This window comes from Alternaria hordeiaustralica (assembly GCF_023758085.1).
Source record: "Alternaria hordeiaustralica strain BMP 2776 chromosome Unknown scaffold_4, whole genome shotgun sequence".
NCBI classification, from domain to species: Eukaryota; Fungi; Ascomycota; class Dothideomycetes; order Pleosporales; family Pleosporaceae; genus Alternaria; species Alternaria hordeiaustralica.
This window is the reverse complement of record NW_026056776.1, coordinates 347,635-360,333: the sequence shown is the minus strand read 5'-3', so window position 1 is coordinate 360,333 and position 12,699 is coordinate 347,635. Positions and strand designations below refer to the sequence as shown.

Here is a 12,699-nt window from a genome sequence, read left to right as displayed (position 1 = left end):
GTCTTGATATGTATAGTTCTTCGGTAGCTGTAACAACACCTGGCCCTGTACCCATCACCCATTCTTCATTATGTCAACCAGCGCTCAAGCCCTCCCTGGCGTACCAACGCCCCTCTACCTAGCCATACGCGTTATAACCGATGCGGCTTATCAGCCTGTAATCAATCTATGCGCTATCACCTACGCCGACGAGCCATCAGGGTGGGAACGAGAAGACGACATCCAGCCGGAACCGCTCTTTGACCAAAACGGCAACCAAATGCAAAGACATAAGTGGATCTACGCCTCTGCTCTTTTCGCGCTAGCTCCCTATACTCGCCATATGAAGATCACCGTACGCTGCTGGGACGACCCCGACTCAGATATACGACTAAATATCATCGCAGCCGATGAGCACAAGCACCTGGCCGAAAAGATTGTGCAAGAGGATATCGACCACTTTATTGACACGGAAATACACAAACCAGACGGTCAAAAGCCGCGCCTGGTACACGAGATGACCGGTGTGGCCTTCCGTGCTGCAATCCTAGATCCAGTGACTGGACGGAGGTTCGCGTGGTCTTTACTGGAGTTGAATACGTCTAACCACAGCGCTCACCCGGTGGGTAGGCGCACTCTGCAGGAAGAACAGGAGCTAGAGAGAGAGAGGCTACAGGACGTGGAGGAGGAGGAATTCGGGCGTGTGGAGGAAGGCAAGAGGGAGAGACTGGAGCTTCATGGCGGGTTGGACTTGGTCGAGGTAGACATGGGGCTGAAGGAAGAGGAGGTGCATATAAAGGCGGAACCGAGGGTCAAAACTGAAAAAGTGAAGATGGAAGCGAAGATGAAGGAAGTCAAGATGGAGAAACCTGAGTAGGAGACGGGCGTGAGAGGAAGACACGATAATATGGTACCGAGATTGAAGTCTATTAGCGAGTGGTCTCAGATCTTAGGATGCTCATGCAAGAGCCAAGTAACCTACATGAACGAGTTTTACAAAATTACGTTGTTGTCCAAATCACCATGTCCTAAGATCTACGGCTTCGATCTTAATGCCCAATGACGTCATCGCTCTTTGCAAACTTCCTTCCCAAACGCCATCTCAAACTACAACCGCCGCCATCACCAATCGCAACCCGCCCCAAAATGTCCTCCCCAGACGCCCACGAACAGGAAATAGATGCGCGATCCCGCTCCGCACTCGCCTCAACACGGCGCAATCTACGCTACCTCTACGACCCCAAGACCGCGCCCAACGCCGTATCCTCACGCCGCACGCGCGCACTCCTCCGCGTCCTCCGTTCCGGCGTCATATTCGCGTTCTGGAAACTCGTCCGATATGCGAAATACGTTGCGATCGGGTCACTGGTTGCGACGATAGGTGCTGGAGCTTTCGGCACAGTGGTTAGTGGGGCGGGGTTCGTGTTGGCGCCGACGGGCATTGCGGGCACGATTTTCGCGGCGACGGTTTGGGGTATTGGGAGGTTTGCTGTTAAGAAGGTTAAGAAGAGGTGGGGTGTTGGACAGGAATTGGAGGACGAGGAGGCAGAGACTTGGGAGGATAGGAGGTATGCGGCGCAAAGGGTGGATTTCGGAGCGGAGGCTATGCCTTGGTGAGGAAGACGATTGACTTCGTGCGAGAAGGGAGGACGTCGCGTTGGACTTGCGAATATAAGGACAAGAAAAAGAGAGCGCAGGCATTGGCCTTGGATTGCTACGCCTGAGCACGAGTTCTCTCCACACCCCGGGTCTTGACAACCACTTCGACTTCTTGCCCACATAACACTTTACGAGCTTTCACGTCTCTGTATTCGCTACCAAGATTGCCACGGCCTCACTTCTTCATCCGTATCGACACAATCGCTACAAAAGACCATACAGCCCGGGCTCCTTTGGATCGTCGATGGACCTCAACCCGCATCATGAATATCGCTAGCACAACTCACCCATCGCGCTATAACGCCGCACTATCCTCACAGATGACGGCCAAATACAGCATTCCCAACACATACATCTTCGCCCTCGAAACGATTTGTGTCCTTGGTGTAACTACGTCCATCTCATACAGCACCTTCTAGAACTTGCTTGCTACGACTGAACGATATGTCATAGCAAAAGCTGGGTAGAAAGGAGAGCAGTGTATCAAGACTATATTGAACAAGAGAAACACTTGCTTGTAAAGTCTCGAGACGGCCACTTGTGAATTACAGGAGGGCGAGGTGGGTGTATGGAATGAGGCGGGGTGGGGCCGACGAGCCTGAGAGGGTCAAGAACAGGGTGGTTGGTGCAAAGGCGGGGCAGCGGGTGCAGGAGCATGGCGATGGTGATATGGAGGCTACATGAGCATTTTAAATCAAGCGCATGCCAGACTAGAACCCGACTATCAAGTGCATAGGATGTGGTGTGATCAAGATTTGGTATCATTCCAGAACGGTACATAAAACTAATTCGACAACATCGCTCTAAAACAAGTAAGATAGCTTGGTGCGAAACCAGCCTGTGTGGAACGCCACAATATGCAACCCATGTCCTTCTCCTTCTAATGGCCGTGTGAGTGTGCGTGTCCTATTTGCGTGATAAGCGGGAGTAGCATGCCAATCATGACGATACTTATGTCACCCTTGGACATGTTGCTGTTACCAGGATATGCGTCCATGTAACCGTTCGCGGTGGGGTCTTCGTGCGGGTGTTGAGAGGCTGTGGCTTCAGACATGGAGTGCATGGCGACATACCTGCGTCAGGTTAGTAAATCGGGAAGCGGTAGAGCTAGGATTAGTGGACTTACAAGAATGTTCCACCAGAGAAGCACAATACCCAACCAGTCGCCCATGTTAAGCCTTCATCACCACCCAGGTGGTTGCGTCCGAACATGTGTACGATGGTCCAAGTAGCCAAGGCGCCTGCTGGTGCTGCTAAACTGAAGAAAGCGAGATGTGTTCGCGCCTTTCGTTTTGATAGCCCTTGTTTGAGAAGAACAGAAGTGAGACCAAACGCTGCAGGGGCCTTGTGCAGCATGATTGCGAAGAAGATGACGAGCGACAGAGATGTGGACTCGGCTGTGGAGGAGGCACCTAGCGCAATTCCGTCGGCGCATGCGTGAACAATGAGACCGATTGTGGCTGCTGGTGTCTTTTTTGTAGGTGGGGGAGGCAGACCAGGCGTTGCGAGAGGTGTCACTGCAGCGCTCTGCATGCCCATGCCGTTAAGACTCAATGAAGATGAGTTGTGCGGTCCGCGTGCCAGGTTCGATAAGGAAATGTGCATTGGCTGGTACTTTGGTTTCGCGGAAGCCAGGGCTTCTGGCAGATGTTCGACCAGGAACATGAGAATGTAACCTAGTATCAGTGCAACGCCGATGTATGCATGTGGGCTGGGCCCGTCTTCGTGGCCAGCTTCAGCATGCCCATGGGCTGGTTCGTCGTCTTCCGGTGCGTGCACGCGAGTGTGTCCCTCTTTGTGGCCTTCGGTCGAGTCGTCGTCTCCACCTTTTTGCGGGTGAGCATCCTCCGCAGGCTTCTCCTTCTCCTTGCTGTCCTTGATCTTCTTCAACTGCATATCGATGGCAGCTTTGTCGCTAGTCATGTCGACGGCGCCCGGCGCCTTGACCGCTCCTCCAGTGAGCGAGTTCGTGGCGACATCATCTGCTCTCTTCCAAGTCGGGAACTTGGGTGGGTGAGGTATCTCTTTTTGCAGGCTCACGACCGAGGGGATGGTAGGTTGAACACTCCGCGCACTGTGCGCATGCGCCTTGCTTCCAGCGCTGTACATGGTCTCGATGCCTTCGGGTATGATAACAATCAGGGAGGTGCCTACTAGCACACCAGTGCCGAGGAGGGTGATGATGCGCAATTGGCGGGTGGAGAGGTTAAAGGAGAGCGGGAGGATGCCGGCCAGGAAGGAGCTGTGCATGTTAGAATTCGCTCCTGTACATTGTAGAGACCAGAGACGCACGCAATACCCATAACCGTGCTCAAGGCGAGCAGCATAAACAGGCCGTCCCACATGATTGCAGCGTGTGTAGAGTCGTCCCCTAAGCGGATTTACGAAGAAAAGATGCGCCCGGTACACAGAAAAGGGAAAAGGGTGGTAAGACGTTCAATCGACGCTGTCCATGCCGCGAGGAGTCGGCCGTCGCAGGGTAGTCGGGGTGGTGGTGGTGTTGGCGGTGAGGGCTGGCGTGTTGTGAGGCTGATGTGGACAAGTTGGTCGTATAGCGCAACTTTCTTGAGGCTTGGGAGCAGGGGCGGGAGCGACGACGTAGGGCTGCGCTAAAACGCGTCTCCCGTCGCGCTAGCTGCTCCCTTCACTTTGCGCGCTGCTCGTCCATCATCTAGTTGCTACACGCGACTGCCACCGCCCCACCCACGTCGCGAAGATACTCCGCGTCAGTCAAGCGCACATTCCATATTACACGGTACTGCACAAACGCCGTCGTCATGGAGCTCGATCTGGATGATTGTAAGTTGCGCCATGGGAGCTGCGCGAAGGTGTAGCAAGAGCAGCGTCGGCGTATACGTTGCTAACATCGTGTAGGGGTCACCAACTCGAATGATTGCTTCCACATCAACCTCTACCGCACGTCCAACGCCGACGGCCCCGAACGCATCTACGACGACTCCTTCCATCCCAGCTACACATACACTGTCATCGAAGAGAACGAGACCATCGCGGGGTACAAGAACCCCAGCATCGAGCTCGACTTCCGCGCAAACGACCTTAAGCCGAATCTGAAGATCTCATTCGACCAGGAACTCGACCTCAAGAAAATCTCCCCAGACCTGAATCAGATCGATCTATCACCAGAGCTGTTTCGCGAGTTCCTCCCCGAGTCGATCGACGATGCTGCCGGTGCCGCGTCTTCAGACTGGAAACCACCGGGTGAATGTATGAAGACCTTCAGCCTATACGGCAAACAGTACGAGATATGGAAGGCCTCCATGACGGATCCCGATGCTAGGCGCATCTGGTTGAATATGAGAATCCTGACACTGCTGTTCATCGAGGGCGCGACTATAGACGGTTTGGATGACGAAGAGACGCTCGACCGCTGGACGCTGTACCTTCTATACGACGTGACGCCGTTGTCAGATTCACACCTTTCTCCTTACACATTCGCCGGCTTCTCCACGTCATATCGCGCCTGGGTCTTTCCTACTTTCGAGATCGCTCGTGCCACGAAGCAACTGCCATCACCCGCCGATAGCAACGACGGCACTGCGGGCAAATATACGCCACCTCGTTTGACGCAAGACCCCGAGACGTTCCTCTTCACCAATAAGCTCGACCTCCTCGAGACGCCATCAAGGGAGCGCATCTCCCAGTTTCTCATTATCCCTCCATACCAAGGTCAATCGCTCGGAAGCCGCTTGTACGACACCATCTTCCAGGAGTTGGTGAGCAAGCCCTTCATCTTCGAGATACCAGTTGAAGATCCGAGCGAAGCTTTCGATGCCATGCGGGATTACAGCGACATCACCTATCTTCGCACACTGCCTGCCTTCCAGGAACTGTCAATTGCTTCCAATCTTCCTCCTGAATCCCTAAGGAAGGACTCACCAATTCCGCGGGACCAGATCCTTGGCAACGGTAAAGACCTTGAAGCACTTCGGGTGGAAACCAAGATTGTGAGCAGACAATTTTACAGGATGATCGAGCTCCACTTGTTGTCGACCATCCCACCAAACAATCGAAACCGGGCGCGAATCACAAGAAAAGCAAAGTCCAGCAACGAAAACGATCGGAGATACTACTTCTGGCGGTTGGCGCTGAAGCACCGTATCTACAGTCAGAATGCAGACGCGCTAGAGCAAATGGAAGATGTCGCTGAACGTGTAGAGAAGCTGGAGTCTGCAGTCGACTCACAGCAGGAGGAGTTTGAAGAGCGTCTTGAAGAGCTGGAGAAGCGCCAGAGTCGCGTGGCCGATGAAGCGTCCATGCCCGCAGTCGGCGCGAGAAGCAAGCGGAAGAGAGCAGTTGTCGTTGATGACGACGAGGATGACGAGTGGGAAGACATGGATGAAGTATCAGTGGCCAGCTCAAAGAGGATGCGGTCGTGAAGGGGATAGCTCTTTTCGTGGTAGGGTGTTTGAGTAAGCGCAGGAGCGATCGGGGATGATTAGCGCGTCTCTATTGTAGGCTGCCCTGAAGCCTGTCCAAAGGTCTGGTTCATAATCATAGTTTAGGTAGTATACCCAATAGCACGTCCATTCTCACTAGACCGGCGATTGCAACCTAATCTCCGCGCGGGGCAGAACTACCCCACGCCCAAATTTTGGAATCCAAACCTTGAGCTGGATCGCATCGACGCAGCGCAGTGATATCCCTACTGAATCCTCGCGTTCAGTTTTCGATTCGCTCAAATACAGGATGCCGGACCGCCAATACAACCTCACCGTCCTGATCTCAGGCAACGGGTCAAACCTCCAAGCCCTCATCGACGCATGCGCGTCCGGCGCTCTACCCAACACGCGCATAACTCACGTTATATCCAAGTACTTCCGCCTCGAAATCTGCCTTGTTGTACAATCAAACTAACGAACTACACCAGCCGCATAAAAGCCTACGGTCTCGAACGCGCCGCCAAAGCCTCAATCCCAACAACCTACCACAACCTCAAGTCCTACAAAGACAAGCATCCCGACGCACTCGACACCGCCCGCCAAGAATACGACGCAGAACTAGCGAAAATCATTCTCGAAAGCCAACACCCGCGTCCCGATCTCATCGTCTGCGCCGGCTGGATGCACATCGTCACCCCGTCCTTCCTCTCGCCCATCGCGGCCGCCGGTATCAAGATAATAAACCTACACCCGGCTCTACCGGGCGAGTTTGCGGGTGCGCATGCGATTGATCGCGCGTGGAAGGCGGGTCAAGAGGAAGGGCTCAAGCGGACGGGCGTTATGATACATGAGGTTATTGCCGAGGTGGATGCTGGGGATGCGATTGTTACTCAAGAGGTGGAGTTGAGGGAAGGAGAGAGTCTGGAAGCGTTGGAGGAGAGGATTCATGCGGTTGAGCATGGGTTGATTGTTGAGGGGGCTAGGAGGGTGCTTGAGGGGTTGGGTAAGAAGTGAGGGGGGAGGAGAGATAGGATGACATGATACCCAGAATGAATGATGTAAGCACATGTTTGTATGTTTTTGGCACGTCTCGTGGCGACTGGCGGGTGAGTGGCTTGCCAACATCACTTGAATCATCGTCGTGATGCTTTACTAACGCGACAGGGGACATGATGCAAATACAGCAAAGAGCCACTGTCTTTCCAGTGGTATTGCAAGAACTCTATTGTTATCTCAAGTAGTGAAATACAAATGTTGAGAGAGCTCATTAGCCCTTGACCAACCTCAAGACAGAAGTAGCAAAGAACGGATTTATTGACAAAGAAACAGATGTTTGGTATAGTATAATTGAACTCGAGACAGTCTAATCGCCTCCAAACTCGAAATTGCTATGCTGTCTTCTTCAACTTCCTCGATGCCCCTCGTCGCACACAGCAAGACGTAGCCTCTCCACCCCCTAACGTGATATAATGCGCAAGTCAAATAACCGACAACATGTAGCAGCGATTGTCAGCGACCTTGCTGCATGCTGACCATAATGCCTATACGTATGAACCTCGCCACCAAAGTACGTCTCAGACGAACTCAGACCATACCTCTTGCTTACATGCTTCTTTCTTCCTATCTTAGTTTGGCGATGTGGACGACTGATAGAGGCTGGATGAGGTACTACGACGAAGGTTGGTGATGTGTATCGTGACTCTGGAAGGAGTGGTGATGGGTGATGCAATGAACAGTAGGGCGAAAGTGAGTTTGATGGTCAGTATCAGAGCGCGGTAGAGTGGAGCGCACTGGAGAGAGAGCAGATGTAGTATTCGTCCGTAGAGATAACGTCCATTCTACAGATTCAGATCGTATGAAATAACCGACGGTGTATAACTGAACGTTCCAAAGCAGGTTTCGTGTCGTACTGTTCGATCGCGAGAAGTACGCTTGACACGATATGCACGCCGTGAGACCTTGTCGTAGTATACCACTGCATACGTATCGAGATGCTACGGTGTGCACGTTAAGGTTTAATCATCCTTTTTGAGATAGTTGACCAGGTCAACCATTTCGGCCTGCGACATGGCTGAGCTCATAGCTTTGTATGCCTCGTATAAGATCCAGAGTGGAAAGACGACCCACAGACCGTTGAAGAAAGCGAGGTAAAGCCAGCTGATACGTGTTAGTCAGAGCCTAGTTCTGCTCGACGTAGACCGTATGGGAAAACCTGAATGAACGGAAGAAAGATAATACAGCCGGCTTGTTGAGGCATACTGGTGGCGTGGTTCGTGCGGATATCGCGTTGTGGTCGAGAGATGAGAAGTGGGTCCGCGGGAGCGGCGCATCCGCCCGACAGCGCATATGCAGGACCAGCACATCACCTCCGTACGCCAGGAACGAAACATGAACGCGTGTGAAAGCCCATACTTTGTGTGCAGAGTCGAGGAAGGGTTACACAAGGAAGATGAAGTGGACGTTCGCAGCCATGTAGCGGACCAGACATGCGAGCCAGGCCTCATCCAACTGTCGAAGAAAACATAGTCAGGTAGACTGAGAAACGCAACATGAATCTGAAACATCACTTACAGGTACATCCAGTTGCTGGTGTCGAGATTGGGGCTTCCGGTCAGCCACTCAGGCGCGAAAGTCATCCAGCCTAATGTAGCGGTGAACCACGTGTCAGCCACATACTCGCAACAACGCAGTGTTGTTTCGTCTCAACAATCCTCGGGCCGGGCCCACAGCTCGCCTCACCAATTATGATGGCTTCCACAATTTGCACATGCTCTGTATCCACAGGAACGTGGTAATGAAAGTGTTGTGACTCACCTCCGTATATCTCCCCTGTGGCCAGGACTATCATCCAAAACCACTTCCTCAACGCACCCTTCTTCTCGTCTTTGGTGAGGAGATAGCATATCCAGCATGCCAAAGGCCCAGCCACGAACACAGTCAGAATCTCGAGAGCCACGACCGTTAGATCCGTACCACCCCATCGCTTATCTGCCTTCGCATACTCCTGCCACAGTCGACTGAATGGACCGGTCCCGTAGTTCGCCCCGTACAGAAGATCCTGCCTGCCCAGCCAATACACATCCGGGGGAGTAAAGAGAGTGATATGGGGGTGATTGCGTGATGCAGCGGAAAAAGAGGTGGGCAACGAATATGTGACGAAGAAGCAGTTGTAAAGAAAGGAGCCTTCAAAGACGAAGTGGATCAGAGCATCGAAGAGATGCCAGATGAAAAGTACGCGTGTTTTGAGGACGGTAGTCTTGGGTAGGACTTTTATCGATGCACCGTAAGCGCCACCGAGGAGAGCGAGTACAGCCAAGAGCGATATCACCGTCGTCGCGTCGATTTCGGGACCGGAGCGCGGGACAGGCGGAGGTACAACGGGAGGCGGCGGAGGCACCTTTTTGCTACCGAAGAAAGACATTGTGCCACGTAAAAGGCGGAGGACACGGGACCACGAAGTGGCTCGGTTAGGGCACAACTTAGTTGTGTCGTGGATGAATACGCGCTCGGCTGCAGTTGTGGAAGATAATTCGGGATTCCAGGAACGCTAGCGAGCTTAGACCATGGTCACATGGCTGGGGAAGTCACGATCCAGAACCAATAGCTTCACAATTTCGCGGTACGGACCATGCTCACGGGGTACATCAAGGTGGATACATCGTGAAATCGCGGTAAGTGTTTTATGCCATGTTTTTGCATTTACTGGTATTTAGGCTGGCTGGCCCACAGCTTCCGACAACCTCCAACCCGCGACTTCCCAACCAAAAAAAAAAAACGATCAGATTCCCAAGCGCCGCATACGAACGGATACTACAACGCACAAGTGATGATACAGTCGACACAATTTAGACAACGACGTTTTCGCATTCTCTGCCTCCCCTACCGCCTATATACGAGGATCGGATCAACGAGTCCTAATGATACTGGAAAAAGCGCTCCAAAATGCAAAACAAACACAAGCTTTTGCGAACCCACAGATCAGGAGCGACCGTCAACAAACGCCGAAACCAGAGTGGGGACGCTCATAGAGCATTACAACCAATCTATGGTATGAGAAAGGATGAGGAAAGGATAAAGATGTCCGAGGAACTCCATAGTGAGACCCAATGTGCGCCGGTATAAAAGACATGCAAGAGAGCCGACAGGAAGATGCTGCAAAGGAGCCGTCCGGATTATGCTGAATACGACGATCGTCTCTAACAAGAGATCGTGAGGAACGCCAATCGCTGGCCCACAACAACGTTTCGTACCGTAGTGAAGAAGATTCGTGAGCGCTCAGTAACCGGCGGACCAGGAACGTCCGCTCCACTCGTCCGATCAATCAGGTCGTAAGCGTGATTCGTGTCCAAAGAGATTCGTTACGCGGAAAAGCAAAAGCCCCGCAAGTTCAGGTAGCGTAATGGCACCTTAAACGCAAGCCTGAGGAGTTTGGCTGCGCTCGTTGAAGGCACCACTTGGCATGCCGTAGCCATACTGATACTGAGGGGTGTATTGATCCTCGGGTGAGTATCCGGTAAGGGGACCGGGCGAGGTTTGATGAGAGATGAAGGGTGATGATCTTCGAGAAGGGACAAGGTCGTTCGCACCATCGACCATAAGCGGCATGGCAGGCGAGGGAGGACTACTTGTTGCCGAAGACTGATTACTTCCAGTAGTTTGGTTGAGCACGTAATCCAGAGCTCCGTCTCCATGGGCGGTCTTCGTAGAAGGCGTTGTGACATTCGGAGAAGTTTTGCCAGTGGGAGTGCCAAACTGGATGCGAGTCAGTTTCCGTCTAGGCCATGCTACCAGGGTGCTGAGGTGGAGGTTGAGAACGTACAAAGCAGAATTTCTGGATCAACTCGTTGTACTCGGCAGACTGAAGATCGGGCTTCTCCAGTGTCAAAGAGTCAGGTCGAGTACCGGGAACCGGAGCAGTAGTGGCAGGCGCCTGGATGGTAGGAGCCGGGCGGTCGAAGTAACCATTGTTCATCTTGCCCTGGGTGTTCACCTTGAGTCCGCTGCGATCACCGAGCGCCGTTTGGGCGGTGGAAAGAGCAGCCGTCAATGAGGCACCGAAGTCGTAGCGAGATGCGAAAGCCTGGGCAACTTGCGGCCGGGTGGAGGCCTGCGCGGTGTGCAGGCTGACACGCTTGCTCCTGGGCTTGAGCTTGATGGAGGAGTTTGGGGATTCGGCAATGATGGCACGACCGCTGCCAAACTGAAACCTGATCTCGTTATCGTGGCCAAAGTCGTCGTCGAAGGAGGCAGCAGGCATAGACCGTGGGCGAGGTGCCAATGGTGAATGACGGCTGCGAGGCACAGCGCCTAGACTGGCAGTCGGGCGCTTGCTCTCGCGCTGCTTGACCTTCTTGGAGAAGTCGACCTGGTAGTTCATTGAGTTGTTGTTGTCCCAGTACTCCTGGCCGTTAACCTGGTACCGAACACACAGCAGCAGAGTCTTGGACTCGAGGTTCGCCTGATCAGCCAACTTGATGTTGAAGTTGAATCGGTCGTAGCCATCCTCCTTTTGCTTCTTGCGAACATCCTGGTTGAACTCTGCAACCACTTCAGACGTTGTCTTCCAGTAGTCGAGTGTGAATCGGGCCACAACGAACTTGTGGAAAGACAGGTTAGCCACGGCGATGTTGCCCACCAAGGTTTGGTGGTCAGACGCCAGGAAGATTCGCTCCACGCGAACAGGTGCTGTTTGCCTCTCGTGTGTCTCTTGCGAAGGGAAGTTCATCAGCTTGATATCCCACTCCGGTGTCTTGGATCGCGAGTCCTCTCCGAAGGGGTACTCGCTCTCACTGTCGTATGTCTCGACAGGCGAAGAGCCAGCGCTGACAGCGATGGGACGATCGACCTGAAGGAAGTGCCTGACTTGCTCTATGTCCTCGTTGAAGTGGACGGCTTTAGAGTAAGTGGGAGTACCAGGCATGCTTGAAGGGCGACGACGGGACGGGGGGCGAAGGGCAGGCTTGACCAGCTCGCCAGACTTCTTGCGAAGTAGCGGCGGTTTTATCCGCAGCTCCTCGTCCTCGGCATCGCTGCCATCTGATGAGCTGACGATTGTGTCTGTGTTGATGGGGTGGATCATGTGCTGGGACAGCATGATCTCACTGGAGGATCGCGAGTGGGCAATCTTGCGTGCTTCCGCGGACAGCGTGCGCGCCAGGGTGACGGGAGGCTGCGGCCGTTGCTGCTTTACATTCTCGGTTATCTCGCGAGTGGGCGAAGGTATCCGCTTTTGGTCGATGTGTTGCAGTGCCTGTTGGAGTTCGCGGAGGTCGCCGATGTTGCGGCCACGGTCTTCATCGTCCGAGGAATCAGGAGGAGTCGTGATCGCACCTGAGGGAATCAGAAGATCGTTCACAGGAGGAGGAGACGGGCGGAGGCTACCGTTAGCTGAAGGGCCCTGGCGGCTGGCGTCAGACCTGATGTCTACGCTGCCGTTTCCTTGTTGGCCATTGGCAGCGGTATTGTCGTCCGTTACCGTTGACGGCGAGCGGCGGGACTTGGCCAGGTATGAGGTGGATGAGACGGAGCGGGGCAGCGACGGCCGTTGCGATGTTGCTGGCGAGCGGGGAGGCTGGTCGACGTAGGAGTGGTTCCGGCTCAAGGTGGGACTGTTAGTCTTTGATGAGGCCGGCGACCGCTGGGAGGGAGGTGTGTAAGGCAT

General features: G+C 53.6%; 7 protein-coding genes across 7 annotated transcripts; 4 read left to right on the top strand and 3 right to left on the bottom strand.

The window, feature by feature from the left end:
• Window positions 1–70: 70 nt before the first annotated feature.
• J4E84_002914 (uncharacterized protein) lies at window positions 71–856 on the top strand (the record flags this gene model as incomplete). Its single annotated transcript, XM_049385532.1, has 1 exon — window positions 71–856. The coding sequence occupies one exon, from the start codon at window positions 71–73 to the stop codon at window positions 854–856; it is 786 nt and encodes a 261-aa protein (XP_049246409.1).
• A 269-nt stretch (window positions 857–1,125) lies between these two features.
• Window positions 1,126–1,596, top strand: J4E84_002913 (uncharacterized protein; the record flags this gene model as incomplete). The annotated part of the gene is made up of 1 exon (XM_049385531.1): window positions 1,126–1,596. One exon carries the CDS (start codon window positions 1,126–1,128, stop codon window positions 1,594–1,596), a length of 471 nt encoding a protein of 156 aa, XP_049246408.1.
• Window positions 1,597–2,518: 922 nt separating this feature from the next.
• J4E84_002912 (uncharacterized protein) lies at window positions 2,519–3,983 on the bottom strand (the record flags this gene model as incomplete). Its single annotated transcript, XM_049385530.1, has 3 exons — window positions 2,519–2,711; window positions 2,765–3,880; window positions 3,931–3,983. The coding sequence occupies 3 exons, from the start codon at window positions 3,981–3,983 to the stop codon at window positions 2,519–2,521; spliced, it is 1,362 nt and encodes a 453-aa protein (XP_049246407.1).
• Window positions 3,984–4,415: 432 nt separating this feature from the next.
• J4E84_002911 (uncharacterized protein) lies at window positions 4,416–6,035 on the top strand (the record flags this gene model as incomplete). Its single annotated transcript, XM_049385529.1, has 2 exons — window positions 4,416–4,437; window positions 4,513–6,035. 2 exons carry the CDS (start codon window positions 4,416–4,418, stop codon window positions 6,033–6,035), a joined length of 1,545 nt encoding a protein of 514 aa, XP_049246406.1.
• A 310-nt stretch (window positions 6,036–6,345) lies between these two features.
• J4E84_002910 (uncharacterized protein) lies at window positions 6,346–7,052 on the top strand (the record flags this gene model as incomplete). The annotated part of the gene is made up of 2 exons (XM_049385528.1): window positions 6,346–6,470; window positions 6,527–7,052. 2 exons carry the CDS (start codon window positions 6,346–6,348, stop codon window positions 7,050–7,052), a joined length of 651 nt encoding a protein of 216 aa, XP_049246405.1.
• Window positions 7,053–8,053: 1,001 nt separating this feature from the next.
• Window positions 8,054–9,459, bottom strand: J4E84_002909 (uncharacterized protein; the record flags this gene model as incomplete). Its single annotated transcript, XM_049385527.1, has 3 exons — window positions 8,054–8,195; window positions 8,610–8,679; window positions 8,853–9,459. 3 exons carry the CDS (start codon window positions 9,457–9,459, stop codon window positions 8,054–8,056), a joined length of 819 nt encoding a protein of 272 aa, XP_049246404.1.
• Window positions 9,460–10,445: 986 nt separating this feature from the next.
• Window positions 10,446–12,699, bottom strand: J4E84_002908 (uncharacterized protein; the record flags this gene model as incomplete). The annotated part of the gene is made up of 2 exons (XM_049385526.1): window positions 10,446–10,790; window positions 10,858–12,699. The coding sequence occupies 2 exons, from the start codon at window positions 12,697–12,699 to the stop codon at window positions 10,446–10,448; spliced, it is 2,187 nt and encodes a 728-aa protein (XP_049246403.1).